Source organism: Primulina eburnea, chromosome 6, assembly GCF_022965805.1.
Source record: "Primulina eburnea isolate SZY01 chromosome 6, ASM2296580v1, whole genome shotgun sequence".
NCBI lineage: Eukaryota > Viridiplantae > Streptophyta > Magnoliopsida > Lamiales > Gesneriaceae > Primulina > Primulina eburnea.
The window spans coordinates 25,766,653-25,793,440 of record NC_133106.1 but is presented as its reverse complement, the minus strand read 5'-3'; the positions used below and the strand labels follow the sequence as shown (position 1 = coordinate 25,793,440).

Below are 26,788 nucleotides of genomic sequence, written 5' to 3'. Positions count from 1 at the left end.
TAACTGTAGCGAGGCAAAATGTTCAAGTTCGACATCTGATGGAAGTTCGAATAAAAAACCAAAAGAGTATGAAAGAACCAAAAGAGTATGAAAGAGTAGCCCACTTAGTAGCGGTTAAAATGGAATTGGAACGACAAAGTCGCCAAAATGCACTGAAAATAGAAGAGTTATCTACGGAGGTCAAAGAAATAATAGAGTCTCTACACCTTGGTGAAGATAAATAGAGTAGTTATTGCTTCTGTTGGTGGCGCATCTAAGTGAGGAAAGGAAAGAAGAGGAGGAGAGTGATGATGCATGTGTCGCATCTATCATTTTCAATTATGTTGCACTTGTTTTAAAACTAAATGTGTTTTCTGGATTATGTGATTTGAATTATGAATGCAACCACTTGTCTTTAACATTGACTTGAGTAAGTAAGATGTTTAATATTCATCTTGTGTTTGATTGCACAATTGTGTCCAATTAATTGTTCATTTTCATCTTCTGTCCGATTGCACTGCTTGTGTCCAATGTTTAATAGTGGAAGTATATTTTAATGGAACCTTTAAGACGAAAAGAACCATTATTTGGTAGCTTGGTACAATTTACTGGTGGCATACCATTACAAAGAAGATGCAGGAAAAAAAAGACACCACAACCACTAACTCCATTAATGGTGGCATACCATTACAAGGAAGATGCAGGAAGATACAACAACCAGCAACTCTAGGGAAAAAAAAGAAAAATTTCATAACCGCAACATCTAATTCCACAACCATTAAAATCCAACAAGAAATAAATAATATGTCCACAACCATTAAAATCCAACAAAACAATAACATGTTATTTTTTGTTTTCTGTGCTCATGTCCACAACCAACTACTTTCATAAACATTTACTTCGTCAAACACCAGTTCCATTTGGTTGTATAGGTGTTTTTTTTCCCTTCGGTCATCCACTGAAGCTCTCAAATTAGACACAGTTACGAAGTTCCTTCCGCCTTTCACAATGACATGCGTTTGTTTGTTGAGTACTTTATGGACCTGAGAAGAAGATAAAAAAAATTGACGCATATCCAACTCACAAAAATAAATATAACAGGTTCACTTGCACTTACATTAACAGATGAGATATTGTTAGAGCTGCCACTAATTGTTACTCCAGTTGCTCGTTGTCGTATTACCTGAAAATAATCATTTTACACCAAATTGTAAACAAAATTTCTGTCAATTTAAACGAACAAAAATACAAAACATGTAGTTTGTAACCTGCAGTTTTTTCCTTCTTTTGAATGCTGCCTCAGCACGTTCTGCGCTTTTGTTGGATATGAATCTTTCGCTTTCATCTGACAGTGCGTCGCCCTGTGTAGTCGCACCAAGCTCGGCTTCATTGCATGTTTGTGGTGCAGATTGTATGTCACCTATTAAATAATAAATATTATAATGCTAAAAATTGAAATAAGAATCTAAATAAAACAAAAGTAACTCCACAACATCACCTATATCCATTTCGTTGTAATTTTGTGTTGTTTCGGTTTCACCTCTGTCCATTTCATTGTTCTCTTGTGTCTCGGCTTCACCACATGCTTTAGATATGTTGCAACTCCTTTGATTGTGTCCAAACCCACCACATGTCCTGACATTTGTTGTTTCGTTTCACACCTTTCAGCTTTGATTGTCTTGAAGCTGGAACTTCATCAGGTTGTCGCCTTCTCAACTTTGCTGGCCTACCAACTTTTTCTTTATACATTGGTGGTAATGGAGGGACTAAGTGGCATTCAGGCCATAAGGCTGGTCCATTTATGGGCATGATGGATCGAGAGTAACACTGCTTGTATTCAAAACACTGTAAAAACGGTGTACATAAGCTTCCGGGTTCTCTTGCTTACACCAAATAGCACAAACAGCATGTGGACATGGAATACCAGTCAAATCTCATTTCCTACAACTACAACTCATCCTACACAGGTCAACAGAGTGCTGTTGGTGTAAGCCTGTGATCTGAAAATGTGTTTCATCAGCCATCAAAGGAGTAAGAGCAGCTGCTTCCTTGTTATTCTTTGCCAAGACAACTTTAATTTTCGGACACATCACACCATCCCATTTCTCGGCCTTCTCTCTGTTGGTTTGAAACCTGGCCATCAACAAATTTCTTATTGTTTCGAACATTGAGATGATTGGTTTTTCTCTTGCATCTAAAATCATGCTGTTGAAACACTCACACATGTTGTTAAGAAGTATATCACATTTTGGAATTGTGCTAAAGTATGCCTTGGACCAGTGTTGTTCAGGTTTTTTTGCCAACCATACGTAAGCATCATGATTAATCTTCTTCAAGTACTTCCATCCGCCTTTTGAACTCTTCGACTCTTGTTGCCCTAGCCGCAGCCCAAAGAGCATTTTTTATTGCCACACCTCTGAATCCATCATATTTCATGTTGGTGTACAGATGCCTAACACAAAATCTATTTTCAGCGTTTGGAAAGCAAATCCTCAAATGCAGGAATCAAGCATTTTTGCTTATCAGACATGAAGGTCCAACCATCTTGATTCTCAAAGCCAATATCGTTATCCAACAACCGCAGAAACCACATCCAACTATCCTTTGTCTCTCCTTCCACCAATGCATAAGCAATAGGAAAAATGTTGTTATTTGGATCTAGGCCAACTACTAGTCAACAACTGTCCACCACTATTGGTTTTCAAAAAACATCCATCAACTCCAACCACAGGTCTACAAGACTCTTAAAACATTGTTTACAGGCCTAAAAGCACACATACATCCTCTGAAATCTTGGCCCATCATCTTCATAAGTCAGTTTTAGAATGACAGAAGCATCTTCATCGGACCTTTTCAGTTCAGCACAATAATTTCGTATTCGGCTAAATTGTTCCGCTATGCTACCATCGACTAGCTTCAATGCTTTTTTTCCGACCCAAATAAGCTTTTTTATATGTGAGGGCCACATTCCAAAGTAGATTTAACCTCTTCTCTAAACTCTTTGGTACCTAACTTAGGATTTGATTTCAATTTATTCACGAAAGTTTCACCTAACCAGCTTGACTTGATGTTTTTGTTCTTAACATTCCAATAGCAGTTTTTGTGCTCGGATTCAAAAGTCTTTATTTGCCAGCAACTGTCCTTACTCATTGGTGACACATGAATAACCCATTTACATCCTTCATTTTTGCACACACCTCGAAGCCTACTTTTGTCATTCTTCACAAAGTTAACTACCATCCCTCATCTAATACAATGACTTTCTATTGCAAACTTTGCCTCTTTTTTTGAATCAAATATCATTCCAAGCTTCAAATCAGGATTTTCCGAATGTTCATACATTTGGAATTTTTGTGAATCTTCCTCTTCAGAATCAAATGCACTCTCTAACTCATCAATTTTTGCACAATCATCGTCTCCTTCATCACCTTGCATTCTCTCAAACAAATCATTGGAAATTTCACCATCAATTACTATATTTTTCCCCTTTCCCTTATAATTATCTTCTTCTTCGAAATCAAATTCACTATCGTTAAATTCTACATCATCTTCACCATTCATTCCAGCTCTTGTTTTCAGTTTAACTACATTCGGTTTCTCCAAAACACAGGATGTGTCTATCCTGATTTATTGAAACACATTCATCATGTTCAATATAAATTTCGACTTCATAGTTTTTGGGGATATGGTTCCTAATTTCAACCACATCAGCATCACTTTCCAAATATCTACCATCGGTCAAAGATTTACCGATTTTGTGCCAAAATCGGAACCTATCTTTGTCCAGGCATCCTACTTCCTTAGCATAACCCCATGGTTCAATCAAGCATATCTTATCCATGTCCACAAAATCAAAGAATTCAATACTCCCACCTTTGTATATTTTCCTCTTGCGATTGGTTTCCATTGAACCATTGTAGTACAATTTAATTGTAACAAGAGTGGGTTCTCGCATCCAGCCTAACAAACATAATATTAACATCCTGTAAATGTGATTAATCTCAAAAAATTTATCCACAAAGTCATCACATTTACAAATAAAACATTACCGTAATTCGGGGTGAATTCAATTGAAAATTTACTTCTTCGAGCCATTATAGCCTACCACTTTAGCGAATCTTCTAATATACTATTTCGAAAAAAAAATGTAACATTTAAATTTGAGTCAACAAATGCAACAAATTAAACAAGGACATCTTGCTTACTTCTTATGCGATGAATTCTTTCTTATCGAGCTGAAAGATTGTCATTACCGTGTTAGGTGCTGAAAGCTTGCCATTACCGTTTTAGGGGCTTTCGAATTAGGATTCTCCAGTTCGCCGTGCCTTTCGAATTAGGATTCTTTGATTTGGGGATTTAGGGCTGTCGTGGGGCTGGCAAGTTAACTGACTTGGGGAGAAATCGACTGCCTTAAAAAAAAAGATCACGTGAGATGCACATGCTGTGGGTCAATGTTAATATAAACGTCTACATAACGACAGGGACCAATTCGGGAAGATTTAAAATAGATGAATGATTAAATAAGCAGTCAACAATGAAGAGGTACTGAAATGGGAAAGCGGTAAAGAAAAAGGACGAAAATGGGTATTATCCCCTCTTTGATATAACTAGGGGTGTTCATCGGTCGGTTCGGTTCGATTTTCGGTTTTTTATTACGATTTTTTCGGTTTTCGGTTTTACAAATATATAATCCGATATCCGAACCATTTTTCTTCGGTTCGGTTTTATTCCGAAATAGTTCGGTTATTTCGGTCGGTTATTTCGGTTTTGATACAATTATTTAAATTAATAATATAAATATATTATAATATATAATATGTTATCTTTTTAAACGATTTCTTAGTAAAATATTTAAATATAAAGTACAAATGAATTACATAAACAATAATCAACTAATATTATTCAAAATAATTTTTCATTCAATAATATCATCTCAATAAATAATATAAAATAAAAATAACATTATTAATTTAATTAAATTTCGGTTTTTTCGATCGGTTAGTTTTTGACATTTATAATCCGAAACCGAACCAAATTAATTTCGGTTTTAATATTTATATCCGAATTATAAAATTCGGTTTTCGGTTCGGTTTAGTGTTCGATTTTTTCGGTTTAGATTTTCGATTTTTTCGATTTTATCCGAAGTTTGAACACCCCTATATGTAACAATGGTCGAGTCTTGTCCAAATCTTTCTAATCAAGGATTTTTTTCACTGTGTGTGTGGGGTACATAATGTACGTTTTTCGGATTTTCTGAAATCTTCAGATTTTCTTGAAATCTTCCGAAAATTTAGAAAAATCTGATTCTATTTACAAGAACTTATTAGACTGGATCAAAATTTACCACTGTATTATGTTAAGACTTTGCTCCTGATAATGATGTTGATTGAAGACACCTCTAAATCAAATTTTTGCCCAAACCCATTTGTGCAAATCTTCGCCCGAGCGCATAGTCAAGGCAAATCCAGCGACGGTTTAGATGTAATGAACAGTCAGATGCTAGGGGCCTTGCTCTGGGATTTGAAATTGCTTGGCCTCTTCTTGCATTTGTAGTTTAACTTCCAGTTTGTTTCCTAGAATTAGGTTTCAAGTGAAATGAAAGATTTTTCTCGCTTCTACCTACTGATTATTGTCAAACTATAGCTATTCTGATGTCAGGCTGTGATTTTCACGCCTTTCTTTGTTGTTTTTGTTTGTAATTGCTAAAAGTTGATAAGTTTACCTTTTTCCCCACTGTTCTCATCCTCCGCGCATTAAACTTTAGATTTTGGTGATCATTCTGTTTTTTAGCTGGGTATTTGTTTTCGTTAATTAGCATAATTTCTGAGAGGAGCAAGCCTCATTTTACTTTTTAGGGGGGAATCACAAGGAAACAAATATTAAAATGGTAGAGGCATTCACTGAAGTCAAATTTAGTGTTTATTTTTTTTGATGCAAAGAAGAACCTGTCCTCATTCTTGTTTGTTTATGCCATGATTAAATTTTCTCTATTTTCAGTGTGAGGTAGTGGAAATATCGGACGATGAGGACTCTTTGGTGCCTGATAATGATGTTGGAATCGAACCAAAGAACGAGGTTTTGGACTATGATTCACCTTTGCCAAAAATCTGCCCACAGCATGGGGGTGGTATGGCAATATTTGTTATCGTGGAGAAATTATTTTAATTACCGTCAAGCTATAATTGTTCTGTAAACTCATTAAATATCATTTGGTTGCTGAAATGAATAATGTCATTATTAGGAATAAAGACCCAGTTTTATTTACTGAAAGTGATAAAATTGGCGAAAAATAACACATAAGAACATGCAAGATTTATAGTGGTTTACCGTCTATGCAAGAGTTACGTCCACTTATTGTCGTTGCAAATTTCCATCGATGAAACCAAGACTACAAAGAGAATACAAGAACCTGTTCTCTTAGAATTTTTTTTCTGCTCTCTCTTTACTTGTGTTCATATGTCTTATAACTTAATGATGACTGTCCACAATTATAAACAATCATGGCTACAATAATGTTAAAAGAGATCTAAGATACCCTGATATAAATGACTAGGCTCCACACAATATTAACATTAATGATAACATGCTGGCCACTTTTCCCTTGTTACATATGAACTTGTAATGTAATTACAGATGCTTGTGTTGCAATTTGCACTTGTTTATGAACATATTTATTTATTGTATTTTGGAACTGTTTTATTTATAGGACTATGAGACTAGTTCATCACAAAGCAATTTAAGATCGGCCTTTGTAGGCATGGGATTTTCGCCATCTCTCATCGATAAAGCAATTGAGGAAAATGGTGTGTTTTGCTTGTAATGTTCACCGGGTGAAAAAGCCTCATGAGTCATGAGTTTTGTTTTTCAGGATTTAATAAATAAAAAATCTTTTAAAGTGATTATGTGTATTTTTTGCAATGCTCCATGGAAATCCTCTTTGTTCAGTAATGATAATCAGAAAGTGATATTTCCCTTCTGTCATAGGTGAAAGAAATACTGAATTACTATTGGAGACTCTCTTTGCATATTCTGTAAGTGCTGCTCCCTTTCCATAAAACCCAATAATCTAATTTTTTTCTCACTCAAATTATATAACCAAAAAATATTTATACAGTAATGACATGGGATTGGATCAAAATCTCCATCACCTGTTAAAACTATCCTGTTATTTTGCTATGATGCTGAAATCTTCCAGCGTATCATGATGGAACTGTCCATGAAATAGCAGGAATCAGGAACTTCAAGAACCAAACACAACTTCTGGTGATTTTTTATTCAGTGGCGAGAATGATGGTCTGACCGCAAATATTTTCCCTCAAAATGTACACTTGAATTGAGATGCCAATATTAGAAGCCTGTTAATAATTTTTGAATCTGGGTCTTTGTGTCCTCGTGAGAACATATTTTTGAAAATGGATCTATCTTCTTACTTCTGTCATCTGTTTGAAGTTGTAATTGGAGTTTCTTGACTTCTTATTATATTTACCAGGCTCTTCATAAACCAGAGTCACCTGATTCTCTTGATAGCTTTTTGACAAGGATACAAAAAAGTTGCCTAGGACTTTTCCATTAAAGGAGGTATGTTTTGAGTTTTCTTTGATGATTCTTTCACTCTGGCATGGAAACTTTAAATTCTCGTTGAAATGAAATGAGCAAGTAGGTCATGTCATGGTTCAGAAATTTTTACATGTTTGTATTTGATCTAAATTCATTACTTGTCTTACATGACTGCTAGCAGTGTAATGAATATGTTCATTTGTTTCAGCATGCACCTTTAAGCTCTCGATCTTCGGATTTGACTGCCTCTGACGGCTGACCCTTTAAATTTCCCCCTTAACTTTAACGGTCGAATCATATGAATGAATTCCTTCTTTCCCTTTATACTCGGGTGAAAAGACCAACTTATGGGTCCAAATACCTCAAAAGTTAGAGGTTGAAACGAGTTGAATTTCTTTCCTTCTAAAATCAGTTATCCGATAAATTTCCATCTTGAGCGACCATGGACCCGTGGGATAGTTTGTGGTCAGTTCATGGCTCTTTGATGTATGGGATTGAAAATACCCTCAAGTCAGAGCACGTCGCACGAGTTTGTATTTGTTTCTTTAATTCAGTTGCACTATTGTGATTTCTTGCATGTACTATGGGACAAGTTTGTGTTATCTTTTGTTGTTGGCTCTCATGTGTACCACACTCTATGGTATCACTTTGTGGTCTGTTGCATTATGTAAAATAGAGATGCAAACCCATATCTATGGGGACTGACCTTGGTATGGGTCAGTGCTTATGGTGCATTTATGGCTCCTATGATTCTTTGTCTTGCCATGATCATATTCATGGGCACTACATGATGTAGGCCTGTGAACCAGTTTTTGAGAGTTGTCCACAGTCCACCCGCATGGGTATCCAGGGTCTCTGCTAATGTTTCTGTGAATTTCTTACGTTTTGGCATTACACGGCTTTGTCCATTGACCAAGGGACAGATCTGTGATTCCTGTGGTCAAGTTTTTTGCACTTGGTTTTTTTCTGACTCTTTCAGCTCTTCCTTTGGTTTGAAATATTTTGTGTAATGAATTTTGTTATGTATTTCTTGTCAAATTTTTAACTAAGTCATCCTGCACAGAATAAAAACCTAGTTACCACTCATAATCATTGGAATGAAAGTACCAAGTGAGTGCTAATATGACGACTATGTACAAACAATGGTATAAATCAGACGTATTAGTTGCTTTCTATATTTTTCAGAAATATTATGCCGAATGTTTCGATTTGAAGAATCTAGAGTTTAGACTTAGTGCTAGTTTAAATGTGCCGTGACTACTGTATGTTAAATACAGAAGGTCCATCTTTGTCTGCTTGTTAATATGGAGGTTAAGTTTCTATGTAAAAAATGCATAGATCAGTAAGGTAGTTTTTTGAAAATGCTTAAAAAAAGTGATTATGGATTTTTCATTTACAAAGTTCAAATCTAAGCATGTTTGGGAGCTGTCCAATTGATTATCTTGTTTATGCTCGTCAACTTTTTAAATGAAATATTTCTTTGCTAGTGAATTTTTATCTATAAGTGGATGAGTATGGTTTTTTATCTTTTTGTTTTTTAATTTTTTTTCAATTCTCTAATTTGTGGGTCTATAATAACCTGTCATAAGGCGCAATACTAGTTATAGAGTTATGATTTGATCTATTCTGAATAACTGAACTTTTATTTTCAGTGATGCTCTGATGTACTTATTTTTTTAACATTGATGTTGACTCGTACAGGAACATGATGTTTGAAGTGGAGATGGCGATGAGAAAATTGCGTCCTTTTTAAAAATGAATTTCTTGATGGAGGATGTTCGTTTTGCCATGGATAAACTTGGTTCGTGATGGAGTCTGAACTTTAATTTCTAACAAAGCATGCTTCAGCTGTAAATGTACTTAATATTACATTTAATCACAATTTTCATCACAGGTAAGGGTGCATCTATTGGTCAACTAATGGACTTCATCTTTGCTGCAAGGATGGCCAGAAAGTATGAAAAGGTTGCGAGAGTTTCAATGAGCGGAGATGAAGACAGTAACAAGGTTTTTGTTGATTTCTCTCCATTATTGTTGAAACCAAACTTTTATTAGACTGAAATTGTGAAATAGAAAAAAAAGTTTACATGCAAAGGAAAATGCCCAGATAATAACATAATGAAAGTTTTTTTGTCAAGTTCCAAGTGAACAAAAAAAAAGTTGTTACAAGCTTGATGATATCCCACAATACTTAGGAATGTAGTACTTCCATTTTTTTCAGCTAGAAAGCTGTAATCTGTGATGAAATTCGATATACGGATTCATCTCTCACATGTGATGTAGTGACCCGTTCCAGAATCACCTACTAATCAAGAACTAAGCATGCAGTTAACTTAATTAATAATAATCAGAGATAACAGCGGAAATATGGCCAACGACAAATAGTTATACAACCCAATCGAAATCAGAACAACTCAAAAAATATTCGGTACAACCATATCGAATAGAATAGTACTGAAAACTAAACCAACCAGCTACTCACTGTCCTCCTCCTGCTCTTCCTGAGCCATCCAACCTGAGGCCTGCCCCGTGGGAATGGGGTGTCCAAGATAAACAAAACCGAGGACGTGAGCGATAAGAACGCCCAGTACAAAAGCATGAGTATACAAACCTATATGAAATGCACATGCTATGATATGATACCAGGGTAGGTCAAGAAACAGGAGTAACAAAGGATCTCAATATGCTCAGTCTAGAGGCGCCAAGTGGATAGTGCCGCGCGGTACTCCTCTGGGTCACTGCATCCACTACAAGAACAGACGTGGACCAAAAATGTCCCGGATCACCGAAGCCCTCCCGACCCGTCGGCCACTGTGTACTCTCGGTGTCCATGCGTCCACAAGACAAGACAGGGCTGAGCGGCCCCACAAGATATAGCTTATCTCGAAAGAGATACAGCTCAACAGTAAAGGCTATCTCGAAGGAGATACGGCTCAACATGAAATGCAGCATGCATCATAAAGCGTGACATAATAGCATGCATCATATGACATATATCAATGCACCACATAATCATGCAACACATATAAGAATGTATACTCGACCAGGATATCTCGGATAGTACTTTCGTACCTCTATCAAAGCAAGCCTAGCCTTACGCAACACCGCTAATCAGGTCTAGAACAAGCCTACGCATCAAAAGCATACCCAATGAACAATACTACCATGCTCGACTAGCAAAACCAGTACTCTCCAGTACTACCAAAGGTTTAGGGTTTACCTTCGTCCGTCGACAGCCCTTTGATGTCGATTGCCTCGTAACTCAGGCGTCGCTACGCTACCAATCCTGGCAGCTCTTGGCTATCGCTCGACCGACAACTAACCCTAGAAACCTTCCAAACTTCTCAAATATGAGACATAACTCAAGAATTTGCAATGCAAAATGAGGAAATCCGAGCACTATTTATAGGCTATGTTCGGATCCACCGAACCCACTTCGGAACGTCCGAACTCCCACGTGTCCATCGGCTCTTGACACCTCATGATCGGATCCACCGAACTTACACTTCGGATCATCCGAACTTGCATGTAAACCGACGTGTCGATCGACTCTTGACACCTCATGATCGGATCCACCGAACTTACACTTCGGATCATCCGAACTTGCATGTAAACCGACGTGTCGATCGACTCTTGACACCTCATGATCGGATCCACCGAACTTACTTCGGATCGTCCGAACTCTTCGGTGCTACCGAACCATCTTCGGTCCGTCCGATCACGACCACGGTCAAAATTACACATTAAACCTTCTTAATCACCATTAATCCGTTAATTACCCAATTTGGAATTCGGGCTACTACATTCTCCCCCCCTTAAAAGATTTCGTCCTCGAAATCAGGCTTAGAGGATGAATAAAACGAAATAACAACATCGTTATTACACCTCAATTGTTGTTGAATACAACTGATATTTCGATTACAACTGAAAACACAAACATATACAAAGCACAACTCAAAAGAGCTCTGGATGCTCTGAACGCATACGACTCTCTAACTCCCAAGTGGCTTCTTCAGTGCCTCTGCGCTGCCACTGAACTAAAACAAGAGGAATTATCTTATTTCGCAACACCTTGTCTTTGCGATCGAGAACCTGAACTGGTCGCTCCACGTAAGACAAATCTGAATTTAGTTGAACTTCAGAGGGATGCAAAATGTGAGACTCATCTGCTACGTATCGTCTCAACAAAGATACGTGGAACACATCATGAATACTTGATAGGTACGGCGGCAATGCAAGTCTGTAAGCCAAATCCCCCACGCTTTCCAATATTTCAAATGGACCAATAAATCTCGGAGACAGCTTACCCTTGAGACCAAATCTCAAAATCCTGCGAAAAGGCGAAACTCGGAGAAACACTTTCTCACCTGGCTGAAAATAAAGAGGTCGCCGCTTGGTGTTCGCATAACTAGCCTGTCGATCCTGAGCGATCTTAATCCGTTTCTTGATTACTGCAACTTTATCAATAGCCTGCTGGACTAACTCCGGTCCCTCAACATGTCGTTCCCCAACTTCGTCCCAGAATAATGGAGTACGACAACGTCGCCCATACAACGCCTCAAATGGTGCCATACCAATACTACGATGATAGTTGTTGTTGTACGCGAACTCAATCAAAGGCAAATGATCCTGCCAAGCGGTTCCGAAATCCATCACACAAGCTCGCATCATATCCTCAAGTGTACGGATAGTCCTCTCCGTCTGACCGTCGGTCTCTAGATGATAAGCTGTACTTAAACTTAGGGACGTACCCAATGCTGACTGGAAACTACCCCAAAATCGTGAGGTAAAACGAGGATCTCTGTCACTGACAATACTAACTGGCACCCCATGCAAACGTACAATCTCTTGAATGTACAATCGAGCCATACGATCGAAAGTGAAATCACGGTTATATGGCAGAAAATGAGCAGACTTGGTGAGTCGATCCACCACTACCCAAATAGCATCACTATTCCTCGAAGACAATGGTAAGTGAGTAATGAAATCCATCGCGATATGCTCCCACTTCCATTCGGGAATAGGTAAGTTCAACAATAATCCTCCCGGTCGACGGTGCTCTGCCTTAACCTGCTGACAAACAAGACACTTGGAAACAAACTGATAAACGCTGCGCTTCATCCCTTTCCACCAAAATCGTGTCCTCAAATCTTTATACATCTTATTGCTTCCCGGATGAACACTCAACTTGCTTCGATGGGCCTGAGATAAGATCTCTTCCCTCAAAGTATCATCCTCTGGTACCACAACTCGATTAGACAAACACAGAAGACCATTAGACTGATAATGGAAATTGCTATCTCCACCAACCAATCGGGCTAATCTCTGAGTCTTGAGATCAGACATCTGTGCATCTCGAATCCGAGCGAACAAAGCTGGCTCAGATAAAATGGTAGCAACACGAATGCTCTCCATACCTTTCCGATGTTTGAAATTAAATCCCAATGAACAACAATCCTGGATAGTACTAATCATAGCACTGGTCTGAAGTGCAGAGGCTCTCACCTTGCGACTAAGTGCATCGGCTGTGAGATTCGCAGAACCTGGATGGTACTTGATCTCGCAGTCATAATCTTTAAGTAGATCCATCCAACGACGTTGTCTCATGTTCAACTCAGCCTGAGTGAACAGATACTTCAGACTCTTATGATCAGTAAAAATTTCAAACTTAACCCCGTACAAGTAATGACGCCAGATCTTCAGCGCGAACACAATAGCAGCTAATTCTAGATCATGAATAGGGTACTTCTCCTCGTGAGGTTTTAACTGCCTGGATGCGTAAGCGATCACATGATCATTCTGCGTCAACACACACCCTAAGCCTTGAAAAGAGGCATCGGTGTAAACACTGAACCCATCAGATCCTGACGGTAACGCCAAAACAGGTGCAGAAGTCAGAAGTCGACGAAGCTCTCTGAAACTATCTTCACACTCAGATGACCACTCAAATGGGACATCCTTCCGAGTAAGTTGCGTCAATGGTCTAGCTACCTGAGAGAAATTCACAATGAAGCGACGATAATACCCTGCCAGACCTAGGAAACTACGGATCTCAGCCACCGTAGTAGGACGTGACCAATTCAGCACTGCCTCAATCTTGCTAGGATCCACAGAAATTCCTTCCTTGGAAATCACATGACCAAGAAATACTACACGATCAATCCAGAACTCGCACTTACTCAGCTTAGCATACAATTGCTTCTCGCGAAGAATCTTCAACACAATCCTCAAGTGCTGGATATGCTCTTCCACACTGTGAGAATAAATCAAGATATCATCGATGAAAACCACAACAAACTGATCCAGAAAATCACGAAAGACTCGGTTCATTAGATCCATGAACACTGCTGGCGCATTCGTCAATCCGAATGGCATAACTAGAAACTCGTAATGCCCATATCGAGTACGAAATGCAGTCTTGGAAATATCATCATCTCTGACTCTCATCTGATGATAACCTGATCGCAAGTCAATCTTGGAGTAAACAGAGGTACCTTGAAGCTGATCGAACAAGTCATCGATACGAGGTAATGGATACTTGTTTTTGATCGTCACACGATTCAGCTGGCGATAATCAATACACAATCGCATCGATCCATCCTTTTTCTTGACAAACAAGACTGGAGCTCCCCAAGGTGAAACACTCGGGCGAATATAACCTTTATCAAGAAGATCCTGCAATTGCTGCTTCAATTCTCTCATCTCTGACGGAGCAAGACGATAGGGGGAACGAGAAATCGGTGCAGTCCCTGGCATTAACTCAATGCCAAATTCCACCTCTCTAACCGGAGGAAAACCAGGAATCTCATCTGGAAAAACATCAGGAAATTCACAAACCACTGGAATATCATCTATACCAACACTACCTGTGGAGGAATCAATCGCATAGATGAGGTAGCCTTCCCCGCCCGCCTCTAAAGCACGACAGGCTTTCAGAGCAGATACCACTGGCATCGGAGGTCGCGCTCCCTCACCATAGAAAAACCAACTAGAGCTCTCAGTCGTACGAAACTGAACAAGCTTCTGGTAACAATCCACGGTAGCTCGGTAGGTAGTCAAAAGGTCTATACCTAGAATACAATCAAAATCTTCCATCTCCAGGATCATAAGATTCGCACTCAATTCGTTACCCTCAAAATCTAAGGGACAACCCATCACTAGACGCTTCGCTAACACCGAATGACCCATCGGAGTAGAAACAGAAAGCATGACGTCTAGAGAAACATACGGTAACTTATGACGCTTAACAAATCGTGCAGAAATGAATGAATGTGATGCTCCGGTATCAATAAGAACAAAAGCAGGAATACCGCATAAACGAAAAGTACCTGCTATGACTCTCTCTGTCTCATCTGCAGCCTGATCCTGGTTCAGCGCAAAAACCTGACCTTGGGCACGAGGTCGAAGATTTGAACTACCCACTGCCTGACCCTGCCTCCTCTGCTGAACAGTCGTCTGAGATCCGGAACCAGATCCTGCTCCACCTCGCAACTGAGGACAATTCTTCTTGAGATGACCCATCTCTCCGCACTGAAAACAAGCTCCCGCGGCTGATCGGCATTGCTCCGATGGATGGTTCTTCCCACAATGCACACAAGAAACCTTCTTCTTACCAAAGCGAAAAACACCGCTAGACCGTGATCCAGATCCAGAAGAAGAAGAACCTGACTTCTTGAAAGACTGAGATCGAGGGCTCAAAGTACTCGGAGGTCTAGAAGAAAGAATAGCCCTACCACGCTGGAGACTGATCTCTGCCTGGCGACACCGGTTCACTAATCCATCATACGAAGTAGGATTATCACAGACAGTGACTCGATCAAAAATCTCCTGGTTAAGACCCTGAAGGAAATGGTCATACTTGGCCTCAGAACTGCCACTGATATGAGGGGCAAAGGGTAACAACTCGAAGAACTTCTGCTGATATTCATCAACAGACATACTCCCCTGCTTAAGATTCAGGAGCTCAATCGTCTTTGCCTGGCGAAGGGCTGGAGGAAAATACAGCTGCATGAAAGCTGCACGGAAATCGGCCCAAGTCACCCTACCCTGGGACTGAACTATCGGCGCAGAAGTCGATCGCCACCACTTGCGCGCACGGCCCTCGAGAAGAAAACTAAGGGTCTCCATCCTCTGCTCCTCGGTGCACTGGAATGCACGGAAACAACTCTCCATGCGCTCTAACCAATCCTCAGCATCATCAGGAGTCTCACCGCCAACTAAAGGCTTAGGCCCCATCTGAATGAAACGGTGCAAATCAAAACGCCTAGGACCATCCCGATGATGACGATGTTCACGATGACGCCTACGATCGTCCTGGTCACCCCAACGACCTACACTTCCCTGACTACTCTCATCACCAAAGTGGTCAGCCATCGCTACAAGATAGAATGGGGAAAAAATGGTAAAATGGTCAACGAAAATCCCAAAACAGAAATCTATATCCCAAAATCGTAAGCATGCTCTGATACCATAAATGTAGTGACCCGTTCCAGAATCACCTACTAATCAAGAACTAAGCATGCAGTTAACTTAATTAATAATAATCAGAGATAACAGCGGAAATATGGCCAACGACAAATAGTTATACAACCCAATCGAAATCAGAACAACTCAAAAAATATTCGGTACAACCATATCGAATAGAATAGTACTGAAAATTAAACCAACCAGCTACTCACTGTCCTCCTCCTGCTCTTCCTGAGCCATCCAACCTGAGGCCTGCCCCGTGGGAATGGGGTGTCCAAGATAAACAAAACCGAGGACGTGAGCGATAAGAACGCCCAGTACAAAAGCATGAGTATACAAACCTATATGAAATGCACATGCTATGATATGATATCAGGGTAGGTCAAGAAACAGGAGTAACAAAGGATCTCAATATGCTCAGTCTAGAGGCGCCAAGTGGATAGTGCCGCGCGGTACTCCTCTGGGTCACTGCATCCACTACAAGAACAGACGTGGACCAAAAATGTCCCGGATCACCGAAGCCCTCCCGACCCGTCGGCCACTGTGTACTCTCGGTGTCCATGCGTCCACAAGACAAGACAGGGCTGAGCGGCCCCACAAGATATAGCTTATCTCGAAAGAGATACAGCTCAACAGTAAAGGCTATCTCGAAGGAGATACGGCTCAACATGAAATGCAGCATGCATCATAAAGCGTGACATAATAGCATGCATCATATGACATATATCAATGCACCACATAATCATGCAACACATATAAGAATGTATACTCGACCAGGATATCTCGGATAGTACTTTCGTACCTCTATCAAAGCAAGCCTAGCCTTACGCAACACCGCTAATCAGGTCTAGAACAAGCCTACGCATCAAAAGCATACCCAATGAACAATACTACCATGCTCGACTAGCAAAACCAGTACTCTCCAGTACTACCAAAGGTTTAGGGTTTACCTTCGTCCGTCGACAGCCCTTTGATGTCGATTGCCTCGTAACTCAGGCGTCGCTACGCTACCAATCCTGGCAGCTCTTGGCTATCGCTCGACCGACAACTAACCCTAGAAACCTTCCAAACTTCTCAAATATGAGACATAACTCAAGAATTTGCAATGCAAAATGAGGAAATCCGAGCACTATTTATAGGCTATGTTCGGATCCACCGAACCCACTTCGGAACGTCCGAACTCCCACGTGTCCATCGGCTCTTGACACCTCATGATCGGATCCACCGAACTTACACTTCGGATCATCCGAACTTGCATGTAAACCGACGTGTCGATCGACTCTTGACACCTCATGATCGGATCCACCGAACTTACACTTCGGATCATCCGAACTTGCATGTAAACCGACGTGTCGATCGACTCTTGACACCTCATGATCGGATCCACCGAACTTACTTCGGATCGTCCGAACTCTTCGGTGCTACCGAACCATCTTCGGTCCGTCCGATCACGACCACGGTCAAAATTACACATTAAACCTTCTTAATCACCATTAATCCGTTAATTACCCAATTTGGAATTCGGGCTACTACATGTGAAGTTATGACCTTTAAATTATGGGACGGAGATTATATTGGCCAAAACTGAATACCAGCAAACTGTTTGATGCATAGGAATGATTAAAAATCTGTACAATTTGGGAAACTGGATGAATGCATCTTCAAGAAAACACAGAGAGGAGGGCTACATATTTTTTAGTATGTTTCCTGGATAAATTTAATGAGAAGGGCTGGCAGAACCTCATATACTTATTTATTTTTATGTGACTGCGTTCCATGTGGCAACAGCTGCTTGATACTTGTTGATGACTCATACCATTATTATTGGTTTTATTAATCATCTATTCTGAACTGAAGAAGAATTTTGACCCATTAAATCTGCAATCTTGATGAGTATTATACCGCTTCTTGAAGTCACTTCTAGTCTGTTACTTACGCCCAGAGCTCTTGATCTCCGAAATTTATTTGTGAGACAGAGCTATTCAGAATTGAGTAGTATATGATCTATACTGGATAATTTCTTTATTATATCCTATCATGTCTCACTTATCAAACATATTCTCCACAAATCTGTATTCATGGTCATCATCAGGGAAGCATGTTTGACAATGTTATGTCCCTTCATGCTAATCCAAAATCCATATTTTCGGGAATTCAGCAATGAGGCCTTGTTTGGTATTATGGAGAAAAAATTGAAATTGCTTGAAATCGGCTTTTCTGAGGAGGAGAGTTCGACAGCTTTTGAGAAATGTGGTGAGCTGATTACCAAAATTGGAAATTTTTAATTGACTAAGTTGACTGAGCAAGAAAAACCGTGTGCTGGGATGGCAGCTAAACATTGTATTTGCTGACGACCTGAAGATAATTGAGCATTTTTCTATTTATTTTTGAAGAGTGGTGAACTCATTCCTACGAAGAGGGACATGTTACATCAAGTAGTGTGTTTTGCATAAGATAAGTAGCTTTCCTGGTAAAAACCATGATCTTTGCAAGTTCCATGCCTAACTACCCTTTTAACTTATCTGAGGCTGTCATCGTATTAACTTGTTGTTGTCTTGTTGTTTTCTTTTATGAAAACCCCTGCACTTAAACTAATTAAGCCAATTCTATACCCTAGTGTTTGTTAAACTGTACAGCTAGATATAGTAGTAGTATAATCACGCGCAACTTAAGTTTCATTCTTTCCTCTACTGTTTTTTTTGTTTTGTTTTTGAGGTTACTGTTGGTGATTTCAATATCGTGCAAACAGAATGTATCCATCTAATTTTGTTTTTGAGATTACTTATATGCAACAGAATTTTTTAGTCTCAGGATGTCTGAGGTCATCAATTTACTTGCCATCTGATTCCCGAAGCATCTGCAAGGAAATTGTTTGAGAAATTTTAACTGTTGAGCTCGTGTATACAAAATGCAACCTTTTGTTTTCCGCATTAAAAAGGAAAATATATGGTATTTAATTATGGGAACAATATAAATGGCAGATGCTATTGATTTGCGAGACTTGAGGTGACTGCAATAACAAGGAATTATTTTTTATACCTTCCGTTTGACTTGATATTGGTTGTACATCGAGTTCTCAATAGTTATCTCCTTGTGTTTTTTTCATGGAAATGTTCCTAATGCACTGAAAACCGTGTCCTCATAAAAAAATTTGCATCTTTTAGAACTCTTGTTGATAATGACCCTAAAAATAGGGAGTTATGTGCCATGGATGTAAATTTTATCTGAGAAGTAATTTCACATTTTCTCTTCCATTTGCCTTTATATTTTCTCGTGCTTGTTTTTCAGGTTGTGAAGCGTCTCTGCAAGAGTTTGCTGATTCAATTTTTGGTGCTCAACTTGCTGGCAGTTGCCCAAATTCGGACAAGGTTGATGTAATTTTTATGGAGCATTTTCCTGTTTATGTAAAACTATTCGTGGATGGTACTATCAGTTAACACATATTTAAAATTGTTTTTGATGATTCACAGTATTTCTCTACTTCTTTGAGCACTTCAACTACCCAAACTAATCCTACAACTTTGCACAGTGGGTTCGGAAGTTACTTAGGCAATAATTCTTTTGATTCAATAACTGTAAAAACTGAGGAATTCCATCCAGATGCTGTTGCTCAAGTTGGGATCTCTGATTTTCTTGAAAATGGAAAGGCAAGAGGCCAAAAGAACAGTACCCAGAAAAATCAAACAATTGGAAGAGGCTGAAGGAAGAGTTTACTGAAGAGTCTAGCGATTCTCTCGGTCGAACGCTGGTACAAGCAAGAAGAAGAAACTCCACGTCTACCAGTAATTGTGTCCCAGTCTTGCAGAGACGATTTAACAGTACGGGGAGTCTAGAAGAAGATAGAATGCCACCAATGCCTATTCCCAGCCCTTGCACGACTCTTACTAGCGTGGTGGCAAAATCCCCTTTCTTTATGGAAACACGACGAATTTTTCCCAGGACTCTTGGGCCAAAATCTCACGATTTTTGTATTCAGTTCAGCCTGAGTTTGTGAATACTGCAATTCACTCAGCCTTGAGCAGGAAGGACAGTTTCACATTTTCCCAAAGCCACCGATGACCATTCAAGAAACTATACCACATTCTAGAAAATGGTGGCCCTCATGGGATACAAGGAAGTAGTTGAGCCATATTAGTTGTGAAACAAGTGGAATATCTCAGCTCTGTGACAGGTTTGGAAGAATGTTGACCGGGTCTAAAGGGCTTCTCATGAATGCACAACAGAGAGACCTTTCTCCAGCAATGCCAGGCTTGTCGGATAGAACATCTTGAGCGCATCATGGGCTATCCATCAGATTACACTCGGGCAGTTGGATTTAGCTTGTCGGATAGATTCAAATCATTTAAACTCGCTTTTCAGACAGACACACTGACTTACCATCACTCGGTGCTGAAGCCATTGTTTCCTGGAGGAATGACAGTGTTGTCATTCTTTAATGGAATAGGTGGGGCTTTAGTTATGTTACACAGATTTGGCATTCGTTTGAAAGGTGCTGTTTCTGTGGAGCCATGTGAAATAAAACACAGAGTCGTCACGCAGTGATCGGATAACACTGTACAGAGTGGAGAGCTGATTCAGGTTGAAGACGGTCAGAAGCTATCAAGTAACAAGCATGAAGATTTGATTAAAAAGTTATGTGGATTCGATATAGTATTATGTCAGAATCCATATGCTTCTGCAGATATTACTACTGAGCTTGCAGCTTTAGATTTCTCATCGTTTGTAAAATTCGCTCGGGTTTTGCAACGTGTTAGGACTACAATGCAACGATACAGGTGATTCTTTAGCCATTTTGTGATGCTCCAAAACTTTAATCATCCTAGCAGTAGTTTAAATCATCATCTCATCTTATGTATTGGCAAACGGATTCCTAAAAATTTCCATTTCTTATTTGTGATTCTTATGTTTTTCCTTTGATTTATGTTTCTGCTTTTTATCGTTGAAGTGAATGATTTATCTATAAGCACTGAACAGAATTTTCTCTGCATCCTTGTGGCGGTCAATACTTGATAATGTAATATTTATGATTTATTCACGTACTAATGTCGTATCATGCCAGATGCTTTTTAGATATGGATCCTTGATGGATGTTAGATGTATATCATATACTTTTTGGCACCCTTTGACATAAAGAGTCAACATCTTTGCATTTTTCTGTGTTTGAATCAAGCTAAAAAAATATTCATGTTTTCTGTATCTTTCCATCTATTATTCATATTTATAATAAAAATATATACATTTACTATACTTTTCAATCCACACTTCAAGTCAAAGGATGTCATGTCAACTTCAGCAAGATTTTCTGTCAACAAACTAAACTGTATTTTCTTTCGGTCAGTAAAATAATCATATATAAATTTATGTTGTATCCGCATTATGCGTATGTGCAAACATTTCACCTGAAACTAGGTGAATTTTGACTAAACGAGCATTGCAACTGAAAAGGGCCATATATTACGAGGGTATGTATGCACTCAAGCTACAATTTGGCTACCACGTGTTGTGCACAACTTTTCTTCACTAATCCCCTAGAGCACAGCTCATTCAACAAGTCCAGAGCCACTTTTGTGAGACCTTCGTAAGCAAGACCTTCAATTAAAATAGTGTACGTTGATTCATTAGGCTTGCATCCTTTTGTTACCATACGAGCCAAGAAATCAATCGCACGGTCCGTTTGACGTGCCTTACAAAGTCCTAACATGATAGAGTTATAAGTGGGAGCATTTGGTCTGATACCCGAATTTTCCAAGTCTTGAAAGAACTCGATGGCTTCCTTTACCTTCCCTTCTCTACTAAGTCCTCCCACAAGTGAAGAATAGGTTATAACATCAGGTTGGAGACCTCTTTCACGCATCTCAGACAACAGTTTCATGGCATGTGCTGTCTTCCCCATCTTCGATAGGCCATCAATCACGGTGTTATAGGTGATCAAAACAGGAGAACATCCTTTACTATTGAGCTGATTAAGAATCTCAACGGCACTATAAACCTTCCCATCTTTGCATAAAGCTGTTAGCAGTGTGTTATAAGTCACAATATCTGGATAACACCTTCGGGATACCATTATCTCTAGATACTCAATAGCTCTATGCAACTTCTTTTCTTTGCAGAAGCCATGGAGCATGAAAGCGGACCGGTTACGGTGGCCGGAAGCGCAACGGAAGTCAAAAATTTTATTTTTATGCTCATTTTTCGGCCACCACAAAAATCTTGTGCAATATTTACAAAAACATAAACATACATAGGATGTTAGATATTTCATTACCTATCAACTTTAAAAGTTGATTGTGGCTCCAACTTTGTTGACTAGCAACAAAGCTCTTGAATGGAAGATGAATCTACAAGCTCTCCTCCTTTCCTCTTGAACCTTTCCTTCAAATTAGGCCCACCACCAACTAGGTAAACCCCTTCTAGTTTTGCACTAGAAAAACTAGAAGATTTTTCAAAGAGAAGTGTGTGTTTTTCTCCAACAAATTGAAGAACACAAAAAGAAAGAAAAAATGAGAGAGATTCCCCTAAGAATTTCGGCCAAGGCATGTGGAGGGAAGGGAAGAATGAATTCAATTCCATGTCTTGGTGTTGCAAAAAGCAAAAGTGAAAAGTAGCATGCCATGCCATTATTTTATTCAAAAGTAATCTCCAACCCTTCACCTCCCATGCATGCATACTATATAGTTTTTAATCAAATTAAAAACTTTGGACTAAATTTAAATATCTCAAACACATTTGAGACTATTTAAACATTACTTGAATTTACTCAACTCCCACTAGTTTAAATAATTATTTTAATTGAGCTCTACAAGACTCAATATTATTTAATTAATCCAACACTTGAATTAATTTAATTATTTGGGCTCTACTAGGCCCACTAGTGTCTAATTAATTCAACACTTGAATTAATTTATTTAGTCCATAATAATGTTTATGAAAATCACAATTTTCAATTACATTATTCACTTGGCCAAATTTTAATTTAGGAACACTTCCATAAATCAAAATTTACATTTCTCTCATAGAAGTCATACTTCTATTTTCCTTTACACTTATAAACACATTTATAAGCCGTTCAACACTTTGAACTATTTTCTCCTTTATAGAAGTCATACTTCTAATTTTCCTTACGCTTATAAACTCCTTTATAAGCCGTTCAACACATTGAACTATTTTACTTCTCATCGGGATTTACAAAGCTAGTACTTGTGTGGCCCTCAATGGTTCATTGATACAACTAGCCGTGGGTTCACATCTCCATGTGATTCGGACTAAACATGTCCTTATTCGAGCATACCCCAATTGCTCCATTCTTACTTATCAACTCCTTGATAGTAAGAACGTCAGAACTCAAGTCTGATAGTACCCAACCAATCACGTTAAACGCCTAGCAGCATCGCTTACGTGATTCCCTAGGTATCACATGATAGTGCCTGCAAGAACCATTCAATTATGGTTAGCGTACAGTACGGTCCCTTCAACTCATATATCCCGACCGATTCGACAACCATTGGTTTATCGAGAGTTGTCTATGAATCGATACTATGTGTCATGTCGTAGTTGCATCGATGGTGCAATCTATGAAACACCTTTCATAATTACAACCATACTCTGGCCAGAGATTTCGATCTACATACACATGATAACACATAGGATATCCATACCCGAAGGTAAGCGGTGAATCCCCGACTACAATGCATCGACTCCTATGTGTTTCGACAGAACACCCAACCTTGCCACCTGATGACCCCATGAGAGTCGGTAAACAAGTCAAAGTGTAATTCTAGCACATAGAGTCTCAATGTTGTCCCGGGTCATAAGGACTAATTCTGTACAACCATAAACCAGGACTTTTCCACTCGATAAGTGAGAACCACTTGGAAAGTCCTTTTATGGAGGGTTGTTCAGTGCACTCTACAAGGAGCACCTATCTGCATGTTCGGACATCCCAATGTCCCCTACCAATGAAACATGGTACTCACATCGCAGATACTAGTCTCTAACTCAAGCGGCCTATATCCTTCTTAGTGGCGGCTGAATCGACTAGGAACCGTTTAGAATATACAGTATTACAAATATGAGTTTCATGATACTCATCATATGAGCATCTCATATTCTTTCTACTATTTGTATATTCAAGGGCTTTATCTATGCAGCTAGCATGGGTATACAGATAAAGATTTGCCAAAGTAATAATTTCAAATATTATTAAAATAAAGACTGCTTATTCATAGAGTTTCATTGTGAACACTCGGCCAACACTTGGCTCGACGGGCACCTACTCTAACAATCTCCCACTTGCACTAGAGCCAACTACCCTTATGCTTAAAACCCATTGATTCGCGATGCTAGTCGAACAATGGTCCAGGTAAAGGCTTAGCTAGTGGATCAACAACATAATCTGTGGAGCCGACTTTGTCAATAGACACATCTCTTCTTTCCACAATCTCTACGAGGATGTGGTACTTTCTCAATACGAGTTTGGATTTCTGATGAGACCTTGGCTCCTTTGCTTGAGCTATAGCTCCCGTGTTGTCACACAACACCGGGATAGGAGCAATTCTATTAGGAATGACGTCCAACTCTTGGACGAAATTCCTTATCCAAACAGCCTCTCTTGCTGCATCTGATGCAGCAATGTATTTGGCCTCTGTGCTGGAATCCGTATTATTGTCTTGCTTGGAACTCTTCCAAGAGACAGCAGCACCGTTGAGCATGAATACAAAACTAGAGGTTGACTTCGAGTTATCGATATCGCTTTGGAAGCTAGAGTCGGTATAGCCTTCCAATTTAAGTTCTCTACCCCCATAGACCAAGAACAACTTATTGATCCTTCTCAACAACTTGAGGATGTCTTTCACAGCTTTCTAGTTGTGGAAGACCGGGGTTCGATTGATATCTTTTCACTACACATAGTGAAAACGCCACGTCAGGACGTGTAGATATCATCCCATACATGATGTTACCAATTGCCGAAGCATACGGAATGCGTGTCATCGTCACTATCTCTGCATCAGTCTCAGGAGACAGACTTGGATAGGGACACGCCATGACACATTGGTAGATGTCCTCTCAAGGACGCATCCATCGAGAACCGCTTCACGATGGTATCATGTATGTGGACTGGGTGAGACCAAGCCATCTTTTCGATCTATCTCTATAGATATGTATTCCAATACAAAAGATGCTTCACCCAAGTCCTGCATCGAGAACTTACTCGCTAACCATATCTTTGTTGATTGCAACATTCCTACATCATTCCCAATGATTAGAATGTCATCAACATAAAGCACCAGGAATGTCACAACACTCCCACTGACCTTCTTATACACATAGGGTCCCTCATGATTCTTAGTAAATCAAACTCTTTGATTGTACTATCGAATCTAAGGTTCCAACTCCTTGATGCCTGCTTTAGATCATAAATAGATCTCTGAAGTTTACATACCATATGCTCACTTCCGATAGATGTAAACCCTTCAGGTTGAGACATGTAAATCACTTTCTTAAAATCCCCATTAAGAAAGACTGTCTTAACATCCATCTGCCATATCTCATAGTCATACCATGCAGCTATGGCTAGCAAAATCCTTATGGACTTGACTTTGAGGAAACCTTTTCCCAGTCGTAATGTTCAAGTCCATAAGGATTTTGCTAGCCATAGCTGCATGATATGACTATGAGATATGGCAGATGGATGTTAAGACAGTCTTTCTTAATGGGGATTTTAAGAAAGTGATTTACATGTCTCAACCTGAAGGGTTTACATCTATCGGAAGTGAGCATATGGTATGTAAACTTCAGAGATCTATTTATGATCTAAAGCAGGCATCAAGGAGTTGGAACCTTAGATTCGATAGTACAATCAAAGAGTTTGATTTACTAAGAATCATGAGGGACCCTATGTGTATAAGAAGGTCAGTGGGAGTGTTGTGACATTCCTGGTGCTTTATGTTGATGACATTCTAATCATTGGGAATGATGTAGGAATGTTGCAATCAACAAAGATATGGTTAGCGAGTAAGTTCTCGATGCAGGACTTGGGTGAAGCATCTTTTGTATTGGAATACATATCTATAGAGATAGATCGAAAAGATGGCTTGGTCTCACCCAGTCCACATACATGATACCATCGTGAAGCGGTTCTCGATGGATGCGTCCTTGAGAGGACATCTACCAATGTGTCATGGCGTGTCCCTATCCAAGTCTGTCTCCTGAGACTGATGCAGAGATAGTGACGATGACACGCATTCCGTATGCTTCGGCAATTGGTAACATCATGTATGGGATGATATCTACACGTCCTGACGTGGCGTTTTCACTATGTGTAGTGAAAAGATATCAATCGAACCCCGGTCTTCCACAACTAGAAAGCTGTGAAAGACATCCTCAAGTTGTTGAGAAGGATCAATAAGTTGTTCTTGGTCTATGGGGGTAGAGAACTTAAATTGGAAGGCTATACCGACTCTAGCTTCCAAAGCGATATCGATAACTCGAAGTCAACCTCTAGTTTTGTATTCATGCTCAACGGTGCTGCTGTCTCTTGGAAGAGTTCCAAGCAAGACAATAATACGGATTCCAGCACAGAGGCCAAATACATTGCTGCATCAGATGCAGCAAGAGAGGCTGTTTGGATAAGGAATTTCGTCCAAGAGTTGGACGTCATTCCTAATAGAATTGCTCCTATCCCGGTGTTGTGTGACAACACGGGAGCTATAGCTCAAGCAAAGGAGCCAAGGTCTCATCAGAAATCCAAACTCGTATTGAGAAAGTACCACATCCTCGTAGAGATTGT

At 39.5% G+C, this 26,788-nt stretch overlaps 2 protein-coding genes across 10 annotated transcripts; one reads left to right on the top strand and one right to left on the bottom strand.

Moving 5' to 3' along the window:
- Window positions 1–842: 842 nt before the first annotated feature.
- LOC140835419 (uncharacterized) lies at window positions 843–4,090 on the bottom strand. The gene is made up of 5 exons (XM_073200911.1): window positions 4,029–4,090; window positions 3,853–3,939; window positions 1,248–1,399; window positions 1,097–1,162; window positions 843–1,022 (listed from the first exon to the last, which is right to left on the bottom strand). The coding sequence occupies exons 1-5, from the start codon at window positions 4,072–4,074 to the stop codon at window positions 843–845; spliced, it is 531 nt and encodes a 176-aa protein (XP_073057012.1). The 5' UTR covers window positions 4,075–4,090.
- Window positions 4,091–5,182: 1,092 nt separating this feature from the next.
- Window positions 5,183–20,983, top strand: LOC140833965 (probable inactive DNA (cytosine-5)-methyltransferase DRM3). Of its 9 annotated transcripts, XR_012118620.1 has the most exons (9): window positions 5,203–5,866; window positions 5,977–6,106; window positions 6,686–6,782; window positions 6,964–7,010; window positions 7,094–7,242; window positions 7,469–7,557; window positions 9,489–9,543; window positions 19,291–19,370; window positions 19,473–20,983. XR_012118620.1 is itself a non-coding variant. In XM_073198518.1 (6 exons), exons 2-5 carry the CDS (start codon window positions 6,002–6,004, stop codon window positions 7,550–7,552), a joined length of 333 nt encoding a protein of 110 aa, XP_073054619.1. In that variant the 5' UTR covers window positions 5,183–5,460; window positions 5,977–6,001; the 3' UTR covers window positions 7,553–7,557; window positions 9,238–9,275. The 9 variants fall into 9 exon arrangements, 8 of the variants coding, with proteins under 8 accessions (XP_073054619.1, XP_073054615.1, XP_073054617.1 ...); XM_073198518.1 differs by lacking the exons at window positions 7,094–7,242; window positions 9,489–9,543; window positions 19,291–19,370; window positions 19,473–20,983 and adding an exon at window positions 9,238–9,275 and having other exon boundaries at window positions 5,183–5,460; XM_073198516.1 differs by lacking the exons at window positions 7,094–7,242; window positions 9,489–9,543; window positions 19,291–19,370; window positions 19,473–20,983 and adding an exon at window positions 9,238–9,275 and having other exon boundaries at window positions 5,188–5,866.
- The last annotated feature ends 5,805 nt before the right edge of the window (window positions 20,984–26,788 follow it).

Excerpts from the sequence above, each read along its gene's own strand:
- LOC140835419 (XM_073200911.1), bottom strand. The coding sequence starts at position 4,074 with ATGGCTCGAAGAAGTAAATTTTCAATTGAATTCACCCCGAATTACG. Across the intron at positions 3,940-4,028 it reads TGAATTCACCCCGAATTACG|GCTGGATGCGAGAACCCACT; the intron begins GTAATGTTTTAT and ends TATGTTTGTTAG. Across the intron at positions 1,023-1,096 it reads ACAATATCTCATCTGTTAAT|GTCCATAAAGTACTCAACAA; the intron begins GTAAGTGCAAGT and ends TCTTCTTCTCAG.
- LOC140833965 (XM_073198512.1), top strand. The coding sequence starts at position 9,292 with ATGAATTTCTTGATGGAGGATGTTCGTTTTGCCATGGATAAACTTG. Across the intron at positions 9,544-19,290 it reads GAGATGAAGACAGTAACAAG|GTTGTGAAGCGTCTCTGCAA; the intron begins GTTTTTGTTGAT and ends CTTGTTTTTCAG. Across the intron at positions 19,371-19,531 it reads GTTGCCCAAATTCGGACAAG|TGGGTTCGGAAGTTACTTAG; the intron begins GTTGATGTAATT and ends AACTTTGCACAG.